We start from the raw sequence: 20,584 nt of genomic DNA on the forward strand, positions 1-20,584 counted from the left end.
ATAAGGGGCTGACTGAAAACAACCACCTGTCTTCTTCTGAGGGGAAAGGAGTCAGAGAAGAAATGATCTAATGGGACAACATGACATCTTGAGTGGCATCAGCATTCAGCGTTGATGTAATCCTGGCGGCCACTGGGAGTTTTTCTTTTTTTATCTAAATCAGATTTATTTAACAGAATGTGCAACATTGGTTATCGTGGCTCTTTATTTAGTGGGGAAAAAAACGTGCGTTAGTTATTTATTATGTGCTAGTTACCTCTTAAAACATGGAAAACTCTTGATCAGTTTAGCACTGAGAGGTCGACATCATCCTTTTTTATGGTGCGCATTTGAAGTAGAATGGACGCACGGACCCCCCCTCCCACACACACACACACACATACACACACACACACACCCCTCTCTTTCTCTCTCTCTCTCCCTCTCTGACGCGGGGGGCTTGCCCTCTGAATAAACTTTAGAGCTCATAGGAGAGAGAGAGAGAGAGAGAGAGAGAGAGACACAGCAGAGGGCTGAAGTCATCAGTGGGCCGACAGGAGGGGAGTGAATGGTGAATGCGTCCCGCACGCAGAGCTGACAAGCGCTGAAACTGCGGAGGTTTCGTTTGGTTCAGTTGCCAGCCGCCTACCGCGCGCCAGACGAGAGGTCTCTGCTTTGACAGTTAACAGAACTATATGAAACATTTCAATTAGAAATTAATTTTGCAAGTTATTCGTGGCGGCTTCTTCTTCTTCTTTTTCCTGTTTTCTATTTTTTTGGAGGGGGGTATTTGCCTCAGCTGATGCTGAGATGAAGCCGAGACCCTCCGCGCGCCTGACGCATTAAGGTGTCCACACGCCGGGACGCGCCGCGCATCCGAGCGTGGGATCATTTGGAGTTCTACAAAAAGGATATACATATATATATATATATATATATATATATATATATATATATGTATCAAACTTTTAAAGAGTCAATGTCAATTGTAATTAATAATTCTTTATTTCTCTCCTGAACAATACTGATGTTTGGTTCTCCCTGGAGCGCGACGGATGAAAATCGAGCTTTTGGTGTCTGTTTGTTTTTTTGTTTCATTTCCCTGGAGGGAATGCTCTCCATCACGACACGGATAAAGGATCCCTGAGTCGGTCCGGCTTTTTTTTTTGGCACGCATGAAGACCCTCTGCAAGATGTTACTATTCCAGCGGCCCTGGCATCATTGGGCCACCGTGCGCTACCATCCCCACATCACACCACCTAGCTGGGGGTCCTGCTCTTTCTAGGAATTACCAACCCTGCACTTTCTGCCACCGTCTCGGGGGGAGAAGGAGAAAAGAAATAACGGAATCTTATCCAATAGGTGTTTTGGTGAACATTGACATTAGCGTAACGAGTCTCACCTCTGGGCTACTATGCAATTACAACTGATCTCCTTTGTTTTGATCATCTGGCACTGCATGGATTACTCGGGTTGTCAGCAGCACAGCAGCTCCAGGCACCGGCAACACAAACGTGAGTATGATCAAGTGGAGTGCGGCACGATGCTGCAGGTGTCCCGTGTCTCTATATCTTCTAACCCCCTTTCACTTTTTGTTTTTATTTCATATTGTGCATATAGACTACGAAACTACATTTTAAGTCTGCTCAATTCAGATATGCGTCAAGCCACTAATGCCAGATAATAATCTGACATTAGTAAATTGGCGACAGGCACATAGAGAGCCAACCAAAGACTCCTACACAGTCGTATACGACAGTGATGTGTTCCATTTATTTGAGTCTGTGTAGATATTACAAAACAAATTGGGGCTGAAAATAATAATAATTTTAAGACTCACGGTTGATCCCCTTGACTGAAAAAGAAAAATAATTAAATGTATATTACCAACACAGTTTACACTCCCGAGCAGATTAGACATTATGGGTTTTAATCACTCTCCTTTTTACTAAGTTGCGTAATTGCTGTTGCAAAATTGTGCCATTATTCTTGAACGCACTCTGTCCATTCCCAGCGCGCAGTCCAGCCCGTGACTGTATGTGCCATGTGCGTTGTTCGTCCTCTATTAGTCCCACTGCGTTTCCTCCGAAGCTTGATTGGATTAATTGGTTGTTCCGCCTGACACCTGAAGCTGCTGCCGCCGCGGCGCCGCTGCGCCCTGCGCTCGGTCTGCAGGTTCCCGTCGCTCTCTAGCGGCCGGAGCAGCAGACTTCAGGCGCGGAGGGACTGCAGTGGCCGGGTGTTCACATGGAGACTCACATGCTTCACTTCCCATATTTGGTGGTGTGCAGTTTCCAATGCTCACTTCATTTCCACATACATTGCGACATTTTTTTTGTTTGGAGTATAAGAGGGACCAGTTTTCGTCTGCTGCATCTGCATAATCATATTTTAGAAATCATGCCCATATTGTTCTTATACTTCTCTTCGCCACCCGAGTGAGTGTTTGAATTTGACAGTGGGTTCAACCTGAACACAATGAGCTGTTCCACAGTGAAAACACTCCCCGTGGTCCAGTGTCCATCTCTTTTTCCACAAAATAAGTATCAATAAAGTATATTTCTTTCTGTTCTTCCTATACGTACACTTCATCACAGAGGGTCTCCAGATGTGCGCTGGGACTGAGTCTATTCGGGACGAGCAGTGATAGCTGGAATATTCCATGTGTCACTTGCCAGCGTGGCTGAGAAGTGTCAGTGATCTGCAGTGACAGACCCTCCGAGTGATGTTTTTATCTCTGCCACCTGGGGCTGAAACTTCTCTCCATGATTCTTCCTCTTAACATCTGATCACAGAGTTTTCCTGACCACCAGTGTAGACCCTTTTTTATTTTGAAATGCAAAGAGCTGCGGCGTCTGGGGGTTAACTGTGTGTTTATTGTGTAGTTTTAAAGGGGGTCCGCGGGTTACCTTTGCTCTTGGCAGCACTGTTCGCTGCATTTCGTTCAGACCCTGAGAGCTAAGCGTGGATCTTTTCCGCCGTTAAGCAGGGTGAAACATAACTCATAGACATCAGCTAAACTGCAGCAAACTGACGTATTGATACATCAGGCAAGAATCCTGCTAATAGGAGAGAAGGACATGTATGTAATCATTTGATTATTACAAACTAAATGTGTTTTTGCTGCGGTAACGTTCAGAAGAATCTGCGTCAATGAAGACAGATGCTCTCTGAAACATGTATACTTCCTTCTAAACAATATTAAAGAGTCTCTCAACACAATAGGGGGGTTAATGGTCAATTGTTATTCTAAATTATGCCCCAAGACTGAAACAACGTAGATGTTGTGCTTTTTGTGAAATCTTAGTCTAGTTTTTTTGTCAATATGAATTTGCTTCTGTACAGGATAACCTTACACACACGTGGAGTAGCAGCAGTGAAGCCTAATTCATTGCCGTGTAAGGAAGTTGAAGGCTTAGTTCACGTCCTGCAGGGAGGAGTAATCTGCCATGTAAGACTGACTCAGTGCCCATTAATTGACAAGTGCTTCTAAGAATCCAGTCTTCCTCCGGGGAGGAGGAGGCAGATATCTAACACTTCCCGAGATGTCAGCGAGGATGGAGGGATTAGTTGGCGAAGGGGTAAATGAGTACAGACTTCAAGAGGGAAAGTGGGGGTGAGAGTGAGTCGGGAGTCAATGACCGTTTGGTTAACAGACCGAAATTACCATGCAGAGACAGAACCCGAGCTCCGAGCTTCCTGTCTGTGACGATGCATCCAACGGTGAAGGCCTGGATGCTAATGGCGGCAATCGTGTACATAATTTATAAAGTTTAAGATGATAGGTAATCTTCATGTGAGATGAGGATGGATGGATTGTCGCTCTTGATTGAAGTCTTGACACAGTATATCAGTATTGTGAAGGCAGGAAAATCGAACACGTCACATGATGGAATCCCAAAGAGGCATTTTTAACGCGCTTCAGGCATTTTTTTCAGTTTAGTTGCCCACTTTTTCCGTTGCACACTTTCTCCATGTGTGTGTATGTTTGTGTGTGTGTGTGTGTGTGTGTGTGTGTGTGTGTGTGTGCGCGCGCTGGGATTTGATTGTGTTTATTCATATGCTACTTTGTCGGTGCGTTATACGAGATACCACTGTCCGACTGAGGTTTTGTCGGTGCAAGTGCGAGGGCAAGGCCAAATTCCTAGATTCCAAGACTTACGTGAATCAGGGCAGCTTGGCAGAAACACATGTGGGCAAGTGGACAGCAGTTGTAAAGATTGTCGAGGTATTTTAAACAAGGTACCCATGATCTATGATTAACTGGCAGCTTAGCTCCGAACTTGGAGAAAGAGAAAGGGGGCCCGCTTACGCCATTGGCATGTGTGGCCAAGGCTGGAGAGGAAAACCAATTCCTTACGGTTGCTCTTGTCTGCCATTTGTAGCTACTGAAAGAATTTCCAAACAATGTCTTGATGTCAGTAGACATTGTCTGGCTTTAACTGAAGCGTGGTCTTCCTAACAGAGTAGTACATTAAACAAGTGACCTGATAAAGCCTGTGAAACTGTAACTGTAACATCAGGACCAACGACTTCCTCCCTGATCTACGTAATAGCAGTTATACGGTCATGTGGTTGTCGGTACATATGGACATCTGACCACCCAACCCTCTCTGTTAATGTCTTTGTCGATACCATAAAGGATATGATGCAAAAGTTGTCCATGTGAGTGACAGCGTGAGAAATATACTAAATGTATTTCTTTCCTCTTTAATGCAGTGAGTTCCTTAAAACTTTCAGTCCTGAGTTTTTAACCTTTGTAATAGTTTTAATGTCTACAATATGTTCTCATAACTCCTTGTGTCTTTGTGGCCTTCATCCTTGAAAGACAAAGTCTGCTGAAACATCTCACAAATGATTTCAGAGTGAGGGAGAAACCAACGGAAAAATATATCGCCATCATCAAAACACTCAAGTACTTATGTTCATAAACAGAGTTTTACACATGCTGTAAAACACTGTCATTAGCTCCGTGCTATCAGTCACTACGCTGATAGAGTAGGTTATTAGTCCTATAATAGACACTTAACACTTAATCAAGAACCCTTCAGGATACTGCTTGCTGTGGAATATTACACTTGAGATTTTGGAATGGTGGTGTGTGTGTGTGTGTGTGTATAGCCTATATTAAAGAAAATAGGAGGAACTTTTGGCGTGGAGTGGCTGCAAGTACATGTAGGGTGCATGTTTTTTATGCAGCAGGATGACAGGTTTAGTGGCTCAATGCAACAATACAAGGCTAATATGAATGAGATGTAGAGCTGGAGAAAATTAATTTAACCCAATGAAGTCAGGTATATTTACCTCTTGGTGTCTTATCATGATCTTCATGATCACCTTGACTGAAAAAGAGAATATGGACGGTGGATATGAGTATTTCCTTCCTTAAATTCAATGTTAAAAGAGTTCAATTTTGCAAATAAAAAAGCAATAAACAAAAACTGCTGCTTACCTGCTGCCACAAGGTGACTCCACTGCTGGTTAGTCCACCCCTGACACCAACAGAAAGATGAATTTCTAAAGAAGACTGATATTGTCAGCATGGTGTTAACAAGCACTCCCAAAGTGGCTGGTATTAAACTGGGCCATTGTGGGTTTGCACATGTAGTTACCTCCCCGAAAATGTTTGTATTATCTAAACAGGTCATGCATATCATACCACACGTGAAAATTCATATATGCACATTCCCCCTGTTCCTGTCAACAGAGATCTCTGGTGTGAGCTCAGGCTGCCAGCAGGGTGGCTGTCTGACCTGCTCGGACTACAATGGCTGCCTGTCCTGCAGGCCGCGCTTCTTCATGCACTTGGAGAGGATTGGGATGAAGCAGATCGGGGTGTGCATGACTTCCTGTCCCCCGGGCTTTTATGGCACACGATCCCCAGAAAGAAACACCTGCACAAGTAAGCATGTACCCGTTTTTAAATAAAAACGGGAGCCGGTAAGGGTTGTATTAGTTGGCATATTATTACACACAAACTTGCCTTGAATTAAATGTTGCCTGTTAGCAGCGCATTTTACTTACACATGAAAAGCATAAGCTTGGCTTGAAGACACTCATGAATTGTATATATCAAGAAATGGCTCCAACCTCCGTGTGAAATATGAATTATGTATATATACTGTATGTACGTCCATAAATAACTGAAAACAAACATGTAGCAGTATTTTTCCTTTCGGTGACATTAAATCAAATCAAGTGTTGCTTTACATAAAAATCATACATCACCAGCCACCCTGCTAGTCAAGCCTGCAGTGACCTATATTCTTGACTGTATTCCCAGTTAGACGTGCTCATGCTGTATATTTAATTTGCAGGACACACACACGATAACTTGTGGGGGTTTAAATAAACCCTGTCGGCGGGTCTGTGTTTCTCTTTCAGAGTGCAGGTTGGAGTGCGACTCCTGCTTCAACAAGAATTTCTGCACGCGCTGCCGAGCAGGATTCTACCTTCACCTGGGCAAGTGCCAGGAGAACTGCCCCGAGGGGCTGGTCCGCAGTGACACGCAGAGGGAGTGCATTCAAAGTGAGTTCCCAGAGTTCAAGCGAATGACGCTTAACTGATACAACAAGAAAAATGTTTCCGTGTTGAAATTTGACCACTCTGGTCACAGATACATAACTGTGCTGTTTTGTTATTTTTTTAAGGGTGCCCTGCAGAGTGTGAGTCATGTGTGAGCGGTGACACATGTACACAGTGCCGGCCGGGCCTGTACCAGCTCAGTGGGAGGTGCCACCATGTCTGTCCAGAGGACTACGAGCCCAATGACAAACTCATGGAGTGCACGCCACAAGGTCAGTTGGGCAAATGAAACCACCCAAAAACGGGTGGGTTTTTTAAGCCTATCCCGTTGATAGGGACCCAGGGGTTTTGGCTCTACAGAAGGCAAATTAGCTTGAACAAATGAGCGCAGCCTCGTATTAATCTGTAGGGAACATGTCTCCCAACCCTCACTTCTCGTTCTCCATCCCTCGTTCTCCACCCCCCCCCCCCGTGCAGTGCACTGCGAAGTGGGCGAGTGGAGCGAGTGGAGCCCCTGTTCTCGGCCCGGCAGAACCTGCGGCTTCAAGCGGGGCCAGGAGACCCGCACACGGCAGGTCCTGCAGTATCCATCGCCCTTCGGTAAACCCTGCCCTGAGATCTCGGAGATCAGAGAGTGTCTGGTCAAGAGGAGGAAGTGTCCAGGTAAAGAAAACATCACTGCTACACTAATTCTTTTGTCTCCCAACTTCAGTATGTGTGAGATCCTGATTCAAGGGCCTTCTGATCTAAGTGTCCTTTCCAAACGGGGACATACTATACACTGCCGGTTGCTTACACTAGCTGCTGCTGACCCGTCATACTCACTGCCAACTTTGTATTTGTGACACATGGCACATTCTGCTCTCTATGAGTTCCAGACCTTGCCGCTTCAGCTTGTACAATCAGAGCTAGTTGTTCTTCCGCTCAGGACTATGACTGTTTACTCAGAGGATTGTCATTGTGGTCAGAGTGAGGACAGCGGGGCGAACACACACATGTGCGATGTTGCAATGGGTATGTTGTGTGTTTTCCCATGGGACCTCTTTAGATTTTTTAAACAGTAAAACCGCTTTCTCTGCTCCTAGTAAACAGGCACTAGCGTGATCATTCCTAATGAAAAGAGTGCCAACTGCTTTCAGACGTCTCTTTATAAAACCCAGTGCCGTCGAGCATTTATGATCACTTTGTGTTGTGTGTAGTGCGTGTGTGTGGTTGCCGAGATGGTTGGCGGCTACGGCTGGTTGTTTTTTAGCCTGGGCTCTGTAGTGTTAAATGACAGATCGCAGACAGGGTAGGAGGCTGAGATCCAGCCCCCTGGGGCCTCACACTTACAGAACAAACACAGTGTGTGTTTCCTCGCTTGTGTGTGTGTCTGTGTGTGTGTGATGCAGCAGAAACAGCCAGCTCAACATCAACATCCTCCCCCTGGGAGGCACGCGGCGACCAGGGGATCAGTATTGGTTTATCCCCACAGCTGCCAACACACACACACACACACACACACACGCACACACACAGACAAACACGCGCGCACGCACGTACGCACGCGCACGCACACACACACACACATGCAAACCAACGTATGCACACACAAATCCAGATACAGAAACACTCTCTCCATTTCAAAAGTCAGACAAATGCACAATTTCACACTTGCAAACACACACACACACACACACTTTGTCTCACTGGAATTACTACACGACTGTTGGTGTTGGTGGTAATTTGTGAAACGAGTCAAATGGGTTGACCTGATTAGTAAGGCAGACTGTGAAATGTGCCCTGTGGTACACACACACACACACACACACACACACACACACACACACACACACACACACTGCCTACCACACCAAAGAAAACACAGACCCCATATAAGCTCCCTGTTGGCGCTCCCAGTCATTTTGGCTGAGGCCGAAACTTTGGTGTGGAGCCGAGGGCTCCGTTGATCGCGTCAGAGTGTGGTAAAAGGGGAGGGGGGGGGGGGGTACAGAGATATGGAAAAAAAGAAAGAAAGAATTGTGTGCAGTCTTATACACTACTATTGACTTCGCCCCCCACATGTGATTACCTAGTTGCTCCGGCTCCAACAGCTTCCACGGTGAATGAGAGCTAATTATCTGCCTCGGTGCGTCCACTCCTCTCCTTGCTGTTTACGTTATGCACCCGCTAGGGGGTCAGTGGTCCGACCTCGGAGAGCCCCCCGGTAATCCTCCAGCAGCCCTCAGACACTGATACATCCTCCTACTCCTTTTCCTTTCCTCCTCCTTTGCACTTTCTCCCTTTTTGGTTTTTCTCCCCCTCTGACCTGCCTCTCCTCCTCCGATCCTTCTCCTTTCTACATCGCTTCACTCCTCCACATTACCACGATTAAGTCTTTGCACATTCCTCTCCTCATTCACTCTTTTCCAGCTCTTAATATTTTAAAATGTCCTCATCCATACCCAAACTACCTCCAATGTACTTTTTCCCTTCCTCCCTCTGCAGATCTAGAAAAATTGTTTAAAAGTACAAATTTTGCGTGCATATTTCATGCATTACAGATCAAATTCTATTTTGTATGGTAGGTTGTGCAATACGTTTTTTTTTTTCTCACATCAAGTTTCTCCATCTGATGTGCTTTTGAGTCAGAGATACACAGATTTGACTGTCACAAGCAAGAGAACTTTACTTCTGTCAAACGTACTTTCTCCTGCTTTCAGCAAAAACGCAAATACAGCTATTTCCCATATTGCGTACTCTTATATAAAGAGTATAGACTCAAGCCTCCAGCTCTTACGGGCTCCTGTTCTGACCACTGCAAAATCACATCTTCTGCTTGGTCCCGATCAAACCCCCAAACACCCTTTTAAATTACAGGTATCACGTCAGAAAAGTTGTGAAACATGTTCTCGTATTGATGCTTAAAGTCAGAAAAACTTGTCTGTGCTCCCATGTTATCAATGGCCAGAGATTGTGAATGTTTACACACACATCCTCATCCGCCGCCATGCCTCTCAAGTTAACGCCGGCTAATTTGTCCTTCGATCGACCTGCGGTTCACCTCTCTATCTCTGCATATGCCCTCTGCAAACTTTAGCCCCCCCCCCCCCCCTTAACACTCTCTCACACACACTTGCACATACCTATTACACACAGAGAAACACAGCTTACAGTTAAGCAAGCTAGTTTCAACCAGTCAGTGAGGGGGGATTGTTTTACACACACACACACACACACACACAGAACCCCCCTCATGACATCCTGGCGACCATGCGGCAGGCATTCCACTTGTGGGACAGCCCATAGCCTTTAATCCCAGCCTGGCTCCCGCCAAAAGCTCCCCGGACGACAGAACGCCTGCCACGGAGGATGTGCCACCATAAAACACACAGTGAGCCACCAACCGCACACGCACACGCACACGCACACACACACACACACACACACACACACACACACACACACACACCTCCCCTTACCCTCAGTACCCCTTTGCTCCGTCATTTGATCTGCCTCTCTCTTTCCTCCTCTCACCTTGTTCTTTGTTTCGTTTTATTCTCTCTCCGGGTTGCCGTTGCATCTCTTACTGCCGTCTTTGTCTCACCCACTCACATGCTGTGTAGGGTCCCAGTCAGTAAAGCCTTTGGAAAATAGACAGATTTTTAGAAGTTGCAGCCGCAGACGATGCAGCAGGTCTACAAACTGGTGGCTGTGCAGGCAGGGGTTTAAGGGGAATAACACGGGATGAAATAGGATAACAGATTTCTGCATACACTCCTACTCTTTAGAGATTATAGGAAATGTTCTTAACTTGTACGGATGACAAATACTTATCGGTGCACTGAATGTGGCACTTGTTGTTTGCATAACTTGGGAGCAGTTACAGTCAGTGCTTTGATTGGATGCAGACTCTTCATAATTTGACATAAATGTCATGTTTTTACAGCGACTTCGTACAAATAACAATATCTCAAGTGGAGCATGTAGTGTATAGTCTGCGACTGCAAAGAAGACGAATGCTTATCTATAATCTGAGTGACAGGTTTTGAGAGACCTTAGATATTTACAACTGCCCTCTTACATTACATCATTACTCATGTCTTTGTGTTACATGTTTGTACTCACTTTTATGAGGTATTGCTTGACAACAAAAAGAAAGTGCTTAAAGGCGGAGCCAGGCTAGCTGTTGCCCTCTATTTCCAGCCATTATGCTGTGATAAGTTGATTGCCTCCAGGCTTTAGCTAAATTTGTAACCCACATGAGGAGAGTGAATAAATGTCACACTATTCCTTTAAGGGATGTTACATTATTTGGCTTTGATAATAATTCTGTGTCGTCATGAGGAAAAATGACATTGATTTCCCACGAAAAACTGTGTCTAAATATTCCAATTGTGCAACTTTACAATGAATGACAAACACAGTGCAACTGCATTTCATCAATATCTCACACTTAACTTAACAAATGTAAGGCCCTAAAATGCATATTTAGAAAATGATTCCACTGCCTGACATAAACGTAAATGATACAGTAACGTGTTGACAGACGGATTCCTCAAAACACTCACAGCAGAACTACCAGCTGGAACTCCTACTCTATAAGACAAATGTATCCAGTATATTTTTGTGACGTGCTCCTTTACTGTGCAAGTCTCAGCCAAAGCAGGAATAAGTGATGATGTCCTCACTGTTCTGTTTAGAGTACAGTTCCCTTTTTTTATTGGGAGCCAATTGGAGGCCTCTCTTGAACTTTTACCTACAAAACGAAGCCTTTTCACGGTGCATACAAATACCAATTCGCGGCGTAAGTGGAAGATTCCCAAATGTGTTGATTCAAAAGCCAACAACTCACTGTTCAACAAAAAAAAGCCAATCAGAAACTGTTTGAATCAATTGCAGGTTGGTTTGATAAACACTCTCCTAATCATCTCAACACTGGCATGGATTAGGTTTCTCCTCTGGCTCGACAAAAGCATGGGGGCTACAGTATGACTAATCCACTGAACTTGTAAATAGTTATGGTGTCAGGATAGTGAAAACAATGAGAGCGAAGGGGACTTCCTGTGTTTATAGAGGACGCGGGGCAGACCCCGAATGAGTCAGTGCACCAGATTACTCCTTCTATCCATTCATCCATCCATGCGTCCAGCTGCCATCGCAATCTTTTTGGTATATTTTGCAGTGAAACCACGCGAACTCCGTGCTGTCTCACACGTTAACATGTCCACCTCCTGTCTGCTTGCCCTTTCATTATTCTTAGAAGAAGATGAAATACAGTCGAGTAGGTAGAACTCAGTATCACTAGCTCAGAATGTGTGTGGGTCAGACACTGGTCCCTGGGTCAATCAGAGCCCAGACTTGATTCATGAACAAATGATGGGAGATGATTGGGGGGGTCTAACATGAAGCCAACAGGGGAGAGACACAGACAGAAAGAACCCTGTGTCTGTGCCTGCTGCCTACTTCAGCAGTTTCACAATCCCCGACCGGCCAGCCAAGCAGCCAAGCAGGCCGCGCTGCTCCGCTCCACTCACAAATGAACAGCAGCAGTACAACAACAGGAAAAGGGCCTCCTCTGCTTTCACTTGCAGGTCCTGTCTCCAGCCTCCCTGGCGGTGGATCTTGTTTTTATCATTAATAGCTGTGGCTCGAGCAGAGATAAAAAATAAAAAAAACTTCTGCATTCCAAAACTCTCGGTTTTGTTTATGGGATGGTGTCGCAAGAACAAGATAAACTGTGGGGTTTATTTAAAGCTTTTCTATTTTCGACAAAGGTCTGCTTATCACAGGGGAGAGAGGTCTGCAACAGCTGAGTCTGACAATATGGTTCACTGTGTGATGAAAGACTGACATCTAGTGGTGAACCCGGAGCGTTGCAACAACCAGTGTCACTGCAGAGAACTGCAACCTGCGATGTGTTTGTAATTAGGGCTGCAACTAACGATATTTTCATAATCGATTAATCTGTTGATTATTTTCTGGATTAATCGATTAGTTGTTTGGTCCATAAAATGATGAAAAATGTCGATTGTGTTTCCCCAAACCACAAGATGATGAAAATATTCACATTTAAGAAGCTATCAGCGAATTTTGACTTTTTTTAATAAAAACTACTTAAACCGATTAATCAATTATCAAAGCAGTTGGAGATTAATTTAGTAATCGATTAACTGTTGCAGCTCTATTCTTAATGTCTAGCATCAAGTGTTATTGTACATTTTCCCTAGCTCTGTTCCCTGCTCTATGTTGACAATATTACTTAATATTGTGACATATTCAAATTCATGCAATGTTTTCTAAATTTACATGAGCTCCTTTTCATATTTAAAATGAAAACAATGGAGCACAAACAACAGCTCAGTCCCCCCCTCCCCTATTTCACAAACCTTAATTATGCCATTTTCTCAACTTCCAGGAGGACGGAGGCAGACCAACGAGCAAAGAGAGCGGAGAAATCGCAACAACCGCAAGGACAAGGAGAACCCAGAGGGGCGACGAGAGAGGAAGAGGGACAGGGAGAGAGAGAGGGAGCGACACCCTGTCGACCGCGAGGACTCTGACAACAGGAACAAAACGGAGCACAGGCACCGGAGAGGCCACGACACGGCACCGGTCTCCCCCGAAGAAGGCCTCGTACAGTAGTGCTCTTACCACCTTCCTCCTGCTCTCCTCTCCTTCTTCTTCATCCTCCAAAAAACTTCCCCACCCTCACCCACTGTTTGCCCACCTCGCCCCCTCTGTGCAGGGGTGTTGCTGCTACCTGTATGATTTGAAAATACTGTTTGTGCACAAAACGGGCTTGGGCACATTTCAGGCACAAGGCTCGGGCCACTCTGGACTTTAAAAAAAAAAAAAAAAGAAGGTATATCTTACCACCCTGTAGCCTCTTCTCCTTCACTTCCACCACTGAGAGGTGGTCTCTGTTGAAAGGTGCGGGAGACCCTGCTGAGACTGCTGTCGGGACTGAAGAACAAAGTGAGAACTGTCTGCGGCTGTGCATTGGACTGGCGGACAGACGTACAGAGAGACACAGACATTACACTATGTGCTTGTTGATATGGTTATTTAATGGGGCCGTGGTACAACATTTGCGCGTCTTGGTTTTTTGAATGTAGATTTTTTTCCAACATTATGTAGAACTATCGTCGCTCCCGTTCTTTAGATCTCTTTATTTTATTTGGTGCAGAATTTGTAAAAGAAAAAAGAAAAAGTGCAGTTTGTTCTTACCACCTTGTGACATCTTCGTAACCATCACTGCGAACGACAGATGTGGGAGAACCTGCATGCTGTGAATCAAAGGAGTGAGGTGGGGGAAAAAAACTGAAAACTATTAACACGTGTTCTGTATGTGTCGGGACAAAAGCTAGTTTTATCCAGATAAGTGATGAATCTAATCTACCACTGGTTTTTCTTCATGTAAATGAAATCTGTGCTCTCAGTAAAGCTCGTCGAACTAGGAGCCAACAGCACCTGTATGTCAAATAAAACTATAATGGGTTTGTACCTGTGTCTGTTATCCATTTTCTCACCTGACAGCCATCTTGTGAAATAAACATTTATATGCTTAAAACTTTCTCAAGAGCAAAACCAAGTTCAGTCCAACTAATTGTTGATTAAAAAAGGTAGCCACGGGTTCATTTGGATGGACCAGCAGTAGTAGTAGGAAGATACACCCAACAAATGAACAATATTTTTGGCAATTGAAAAAGACAAATAAGTTGTTCTGTCTTTGGCCTATCACTTTTTTCCATAACTATTCCAATGCACCTACGATGATGGCCTGCATGGTCTTCAGCACATACAGAATTGTGAATCATTAAAAAAATGCAGTTTTTCTGCGCAAGGAAAAACTATGATGACGACCATTACGTAGATCAAACTTTTTACAGCATAAAGCATTTTTTTAAGTGAATTAATTCAAGTGTACAATTAATTAGAATTACTTTTATACATACCTAAATATTTCAGTGTTTTGAAAGTTTGTCAATGAACCAGTTTCAAAATGAAGGATCATCGTTTTTATCTGGATTAAGCTGTTTAGTTTCATGAAAAGTGTTTATTTTTGTGTAACAAAAACAAGAATAAAGGATTTTTTTTAAGCGAAACCGTTTTATTGGTGGGGTTCATAGTTTGCGCATCTGTTAACATCTACTCGCATCACCAGGCTTGACAGTATTTCCTCCCAATTCATTCAGCAGAGAAATCACCATTAATTTAGACTGTACATGAAAATGGAGGACATTTTTGTTTCAATGTGACATTTGTAAAATATAGATAAGCCACAGTACAGTATGTACACAGATTGTAGAGGCAAAATTAAGCTATGTTTGAAAGGGTAAACAATACAGAGGAATGAGGACCGAGGTGAAGATCCCACTGCTAAAACAAAAACAAAAAAAGGAGGAAACACTGCGAGAGACCTTGACATTTACCCAGATGCCTTTTAAGTTATTAAGACAGAACATATAATCGATCACAGCAGCTGGTTGTTCTCAACTAACTTAACGCCTCCTGTTCACTTCATGTTCGCCACGAATTCCTCGCCCTTCTTGATCGAACCCTTCAGCTCGCCAATCGCGTCAGCGACCAGCTTCTCCTCGAAGGCGGACAGGTTGCCCATTCCCAGGTTCTTCTCGATGCCGTTCTTCCCCAGGAGGAGAGGTGTGGAGAAGTACTTGCACTCCGTCTCCTCGGACCTGACGTAGGCGCACTCCACCACACCCTCCTTTCCGTTCATGGCATCCAGGACGGAGAAGGTGAAGCGGGCACCCGCGTAGGCCATGGACAGGGTGGCAGATCCAGCTCCAGCCTTGGCCTTCACCACCTCCGTGCCGGCGTCCTGGATCCTGACAGTCAGGGCGGACAGCTGATCAGCGGGGAACTCTACCTTGGGTGTGCACTGGGAGATCAGGGGGATGATGGTCTTCCCGGCGTGACCTCCAATGACCGGTACGTTGACGCGAGCCGGGTCGAGGCCTTTGAGCTCTGCCACGAAGGCGTTGGATCTGACAATGTCCAGGGTGGTGACACCGAACACTCTGTTGGGGTTGTACACTCCGTGCTTCTTCATGACCTCTGCTGTGATGGGGATGGTGGAGTTCACGGGGTTGGCGATGATGCAGATCATTGCCTCGGGGCAGTTGCGCGCGCAGGCGTCGGCCAAGGTGGCCACGATGGTGGCGTTGGTGTTGAAGAGGTCGTCGCGGGTCATGCCGGGCTTCCTGGGCACGCCGGCGGGGATGACCACGACCTCGCAGCCCTGCAGAGCGGCGTCCAGCTGGTCGGGGCCCATGTGGCCGGTTACCTTGGCCCTGGTCTCGATGTGGCCGAGGTCCGCAGCGACGCCGGGGGTGTGGGCGATGTCGAAGAGGGAGAGGTGACTCACCAGGGGGCTGTTCTTGAGCAGCAGCGACAGCGGCTGGCCTATGCCGCCCGACGCTCCCAGCACCGCCACCTTGGCGTTGTTCTGGGACGAGGTGGACAAGCTGCGGGCGAGGCTGACGGTCGGTCTCACGGCGCGGGAAAACATTTCGCTTCTGTTGACTTGCTTCCTTGATTCAGAGAGAAAAACAATTTTTAAAAAACCCCGATCTGCAGAGCCCCCTTCTCGTCTGTGACACCAACGTCCTCTAGCCACGAGCGAACAGGAAGACTAGCGAACTGTCATGCGTCGACGAGTAAAGGTCGAACGTTGATTACGTCAAACTGCGTCAGCGCGCACTGGTGACGTCGTCGTCGTCGTCGTCTTTATATATCCGCTTCTCTCTCGCGGAGGAAAACAAAGGCGGTTGGCGTCGAAAGTCCGTCAAATCAGTCGCCGTCACACCGACTGCAGCCGCGCGAAACCAAACCCGCGCAGTCAAACATTTACCGGTACGTTGTCTCTGCGGCGAGGAAATGCTCCTCCCCTCTCGCTGTTTATGCTAAAATGAGCTAGCTCCGTCCGACGAACTCCGTCTATTTGCTGGCGCGAGAGCGCTGCTGCCCCTTCAGCCGTTAGCCAGCGGTTAGCTCACAACAGCCCTCGTTGTTATTGTCGCTTTGTCCCGTCGACAAATCCTCTGGCGTTGGTGACGGTCAAAGGGGCAAACGGCCTGGGGCGTTTGTGCAGCTGCTGTGTAGTGCGACGTTAGCTAAACAAGTGTTGACGGACTTGTCATCCGTCTTACCGACGTTGCTCTGGTAACGTTAGCTGCGTGTCCATCCCTGAGCCCCGTCATGAGGCCAGACGAGGGGTTTGGCACAAACGTATCTACTAGTTGCAGTTCGTTAGCTGGCAAAGCAGCTTGTGGTCCGTTAGCACAGAACAGCCCCCTTTTGTTCCGAACACATTGAGTCGCCATTTACACTTCCTGGAATTGCTAACTCGTAGCTAATCCGTTGTTAACACACCGGGCTGAAAAGTGCAAAATTGTTTGTCACATGACGTCATATGATGTTATACTTCAGGGAATAATATCTGCTTTCACAGATGTACTGAAAACAAAGTCTTTGTGCCATTTTTTTTTCTTTTTTGACAGTGACGAAGTTTGAAGGTCCATCAGCTCTCCTGATGATACATCAGCATTATTAAAGATACATCCAGTGAGTATCCGATGGCACGTCTGTCAGCTTTGTTTGAGGTCGCTCGAGTTACATAATGAATTATATCGGTGTTTGTAATCCTTAGTTTGACTTTATCTAGTTGGGAGTGTTAATGTGCTGATGTGACTAAACTGAGTTGAGTGTTAACATGTGATCATGACATCAGCAGTGACATATTTTAAAAAGTACTTTCTTTAACACCAGCACAATAATAGGAAGACTCATATTTTGTTGTTGCTGTTATGAAAATGAATGCTGATAAAAAATATGTATATAACAATTACTATTGTCCCTTTTCCTCAGTACTTCCTAAGGATGGCTAGTTGCGGGGAGGTAGACCACTCTGTGAGCTCGCTTCCATCCAGTAAGAAAGGCAGCAACAGCGGCGGTGGAAGTGGAGATTCGTCGTGCTCCGGCTCCAGCACTTCGTCACCAGCCCTGCCTGTGCCGGAGTGTGCCATCTGTCTGCAGAGCTGCGTCCACCCGGTCCAACTGCCGTGCCATCACGTCTTCTGCTTCCTGTGCGTGAAGGGAGCGTCCTGGCAGAGCAAACGCTGTGCTCTCTGCAGACAGGAAGTACCCGATGACTTCCTGGAAAGGCCCACACTTCTTTCGCCAGAGGAGCTGAAAGCATCGGCTGGAGGTAGGGGTGGCGGAGCGAGCGACCATGCATGGTATTATGAGGGCCGCAATGGGTGGTGGCAGTATGATGAGCGGACCAGCCGTGAGCTGGAGGACGCTTTCTCCAAGGGCAAGAAAACGGCTGAAATGCTGATTGCTGGTTTTTTGTATGTGGCCGACTTGGAGAACATGGTGCAGTACAGGCGCAATGAGCATGGTCGTAGACGTAAGATGAAGAGGGACGTTTTGGATATCCCAAAGAAGGGAGTGGCAGGACTGCGTTTGGACACTGAGGCTGTAACGGGAGCCACTGGAGCAGCCGGTCGAGAGAACTCTGCTGATGGGGCAGATACCACAGTGGCAGGTGTACAACAGCCGGTTACAGGTATCCCTGCTACTTTTACAGCCCCTCCAGCCCCAGCCAGACCTCCCACCTCCCTTGGAGGTCAGCCCAGCACCAGCACTAGCCCCTCTTTGGAGGATGCCCTCTCACAGCTGCAAATTGGTCCCAGGCCCGCTCCCTCTCAACTGCGGCCTGAGGCTGGGGAGGGGGAGGAAGAAGATGGAGAGGAGGAGGAGACTTCACCCTCCAGATCCTCTGATCCTCACACATCTGTGGACGAGTCCGGCTCTGGAGACTGGAGTGACGATGAGGAAGAGGAGGACGAAGAAGAGGAGGGGGGAGACGGAGAGCGCGTGGAGCCCCGTGAGCAAAGGCCGCGGAGGCAAAGACTGAATCCAGAGAACAGAGCCCCTCCCGGGGCAGAGTCCACCTCTCCCTCTTCCTCATCCAGTAGCAACGGAAGGTCCAGAATGCCCGACGGCCAGTGTACAGTGACTGAAGTGTGAAGTCGTCACTGAAAGCGTTTCCATTCCACTAATTTATTCCTGACTTTATGTTGTCATTCACTCAGCCACAGATTAGATGGGGGCGGATTTTGCTTGGTGTGGGAAAAAATGAAACACTCAAAAAAACAAACATGACCATTTTTTTTTTAAGAAAACAACTTACATTTTAGCAGTTTACATTTTCTGGGGTTCACAATGATCTTAAAGCATCTCTTGTGAGTCTCATTAGATTTATACCCAGCCAGTAGAGTTCATGTTGGGTTCCATGTTCAAGCATTGACCAGCCGAGACTTGAGCTACAGCTCGGTGAAACATGCAGATGAATACACCACGTTGTTTTGAGCCATGAGATCTTCCATAGGCATTTCAAGTCTGTACTTTTTATATCCCAGAAGTGAACTAAAAAGATTCAATTGATTCAACAACCCTGCATCTGCGAAACCTAGATGTTGTGTTCAAGCATATGATCTAATACCCACAGGGCGTGCGTGTGTGCGTGTTGGTGCGTGTGTGCCATCCAGATTTGTGATGTGCAGTGAAAGACGGCATAAACGGGGATGTTACTTCTGGAAGTGGAGCTGTGTCAATTTACATCACATTGTGAACGGCCGCGTTCTAATCATCTATCACTTTTAACTCTCTCGGCTAACATAGCAGGCAGAAATGGGCTTGTCGGAGCTCAAAGCCATCCGACTAGTCTGAGAACAAATTTAATCCTTGGAAGAATTGTTCCCAAACTAAATAATTTCCTTACTTCGGATTTAAATCAACGATGTTTTTCCTTTTGAATTTCTCAAACTTAACTATTAACAAAGCTTGTCATGTCAAGGCAGATTGTGGGTTGAAGGTTGTTTATACAGGTGAAGAAAAGAAACGGAAGTACTTGATGTAATGTAATGTCTCAGAGCCCACTAAAGTATTGTGTGGCTACATGCCCGGGATTTGTCTTGGATTTCAGTTAATCTGCAGCTTTGTGAAATCTCCAAAATCTGGTTATATCGCAACTCCTGTTTTAATATTTGACTGAATGTGCATAACAGATTTAAATAATTGGCATTGCAACATGAAGTATCAGTGTTTTTCTTTAAAAGCTGTCAAGGCCCTGGGACCTCATTAGTATTCTTGTGGTCCCTGACTAAAAGTATTCTCAATTGGTGTGTTTCTGAAGTTCTGTGATTTGTGCGTGTTTGAAGAGAGAGTTATTTAAACACTATTGGTCAGCGGGATGTTGAAAATTGATATTTTTGGGGGTGTTCGGTTTGAGTAAATGTTTTTAATTTGTGTTTTTTTGCATTGTTTATGGCTGTAAATCCTTTTATGTATGATGTTGGGAGGCAGTAGGAGAATAAATTCATGCCACGGCTCTTGAACATCCTGCAGAAATTATGTTATGTTATTTTTATATTTGTTACATGCTTTACATCATCAGCTTTTAGACTCTCCACTCTGAAAAATAAAGTTTGTGTAACAGTTCTTGCTTGGCAACTTTTTCTCTTTGTTACAGGGTTTGTAATTTAAAAATAAATTGTCATTTCATCATCCCAAAATGATATTTTTGTACATTTGTCAGTTTGTTTTTACTTGTAAATATATCTTTCTCATTACTACATAAGCTGGACTGCCAATTGATCCGTTCCACACATTTTCCTCCTTACTGATTTTCATTGGAAATAATTACTCACATTCTTCCCAATGGATTAGTAAGACTGAATTTGACTGAATGTATCATATCAAATAACAAGGTATTCAAATTAAGCAGATGGAAGACTCATTGTAGTTTCCCTGAGGACTGAGAAATACACAATGAGAATTGACGACTGGTCCAAAAATATCTTCAGTCTGCATCACAGCCTCTTCTTTGCTCATTGGTTGGAGACCATGTGAACAAGTATATCTGTCATTATAGTGCCAACTCTGGACACCCTCACTCACCTTGGAGGTGTTTAGTATTCTGACCACAGCTGCCATTAGCTCCCCAGCTGGGCATTTGGCCAGGAAACATGACCTCTGGATTGGGAACAGGATGTAAAGGCCTGCTGGCAC

The 20,584-nt window shown here is 45.6% G+C and overlaps 3 protein-coding genes across 3 annotated transcripts; 2 read left to right on the forward strand and 1 right to left on the reverse strand.

Annotated features, from left to right (window-relative positions):
- Positions 1 to 499: 499 nt before the first annotated feature.
- rspo3 (R-spondin 3) lies at positions 500 to 13,990 on the forward strand. The gene is made up of 6 exons (XM_035623575.2): positions 500 to 1,494; positions 5,688 to 5,882; positions 6,365 to 6,508; positions 6,631 to 6,777; positions 6,983 to 7,168; positions 12,903 to 13,990. The coding sequence occupies exons 1-6, from the start codon at positions 1,395 to 1,397 to the stop codon at positions 13,127 to 13,129; spliced, it is 999 nt and encodes a 332-aa protein (XP_035479468.1). The 5' UTR covers positions 500 to 1,394; the 3' UTR covers positions 13,130 to 13,990.
- Positions 13,991 to 14,576: 586 nt separating this feature from the next.
- mdh2 (malate dehydrogenase 2, NAD (mitochondrial)) lies at positions 14,577 to 16,162 on the reverse strand. Its single transcript, XM_035623562.2, has one exon. The coding sequence runs from the start codon at positions 16,014 to 16,016 to the stop codon at positions 15,003 to 15,005; it is 1,014 nt and encodes a 337-aa protein (XP_035479455.1). The 5' UTR covers positions 16,017 to 16,162; the 3' UTR covers positions 14,577 to 15,002.
- A 57-nt stretch (positions 16,163 to 16,219) lies between these two features.
- LOC118299653 (E3 ubiquitin-protein ligase rnf146) lies at positions 16,220 to 20,091 on the forward strand. The gene is made up of 3 exons (XM_035623550.2): positions 16,220 to 16,360; positions 17,008 to 17,071; positions 17,375 to 20,091. The coding sequence occupies exon 3, from the start codon at positions 17,387 to 17,389 to the stop codon at positions 18,539 to 18,541; it is 1,155 nt and encodes a 384-aa protein (XP_035479443.2). The 5' UTR covers positions 16,220 to 16,360; positions 17,008 to 17,071; positions 17,375 to 17,386; the 3' UTR covers positions 18,542 to 20,091.
- Positions 20,092 to 20,584: the final 493 nt, after the last annotated feature.

The sequence above is a fragment of the Scophthalmus maximus genome, chromosome 1, assembly GCF_022379125.1.
Source record: "Scophthalmus maximus strain ysfricsl-2021 chromosome 1, ASM2237912v1, whole genome shotgun sequence".
NCBI classification, from domain to species: Eukaryota; Metazoa; Chordata; class Actinopteri; order Pleuronectiformes; family Scophthalmidae; genus Scophthalmus; species Scophthalmus maximus.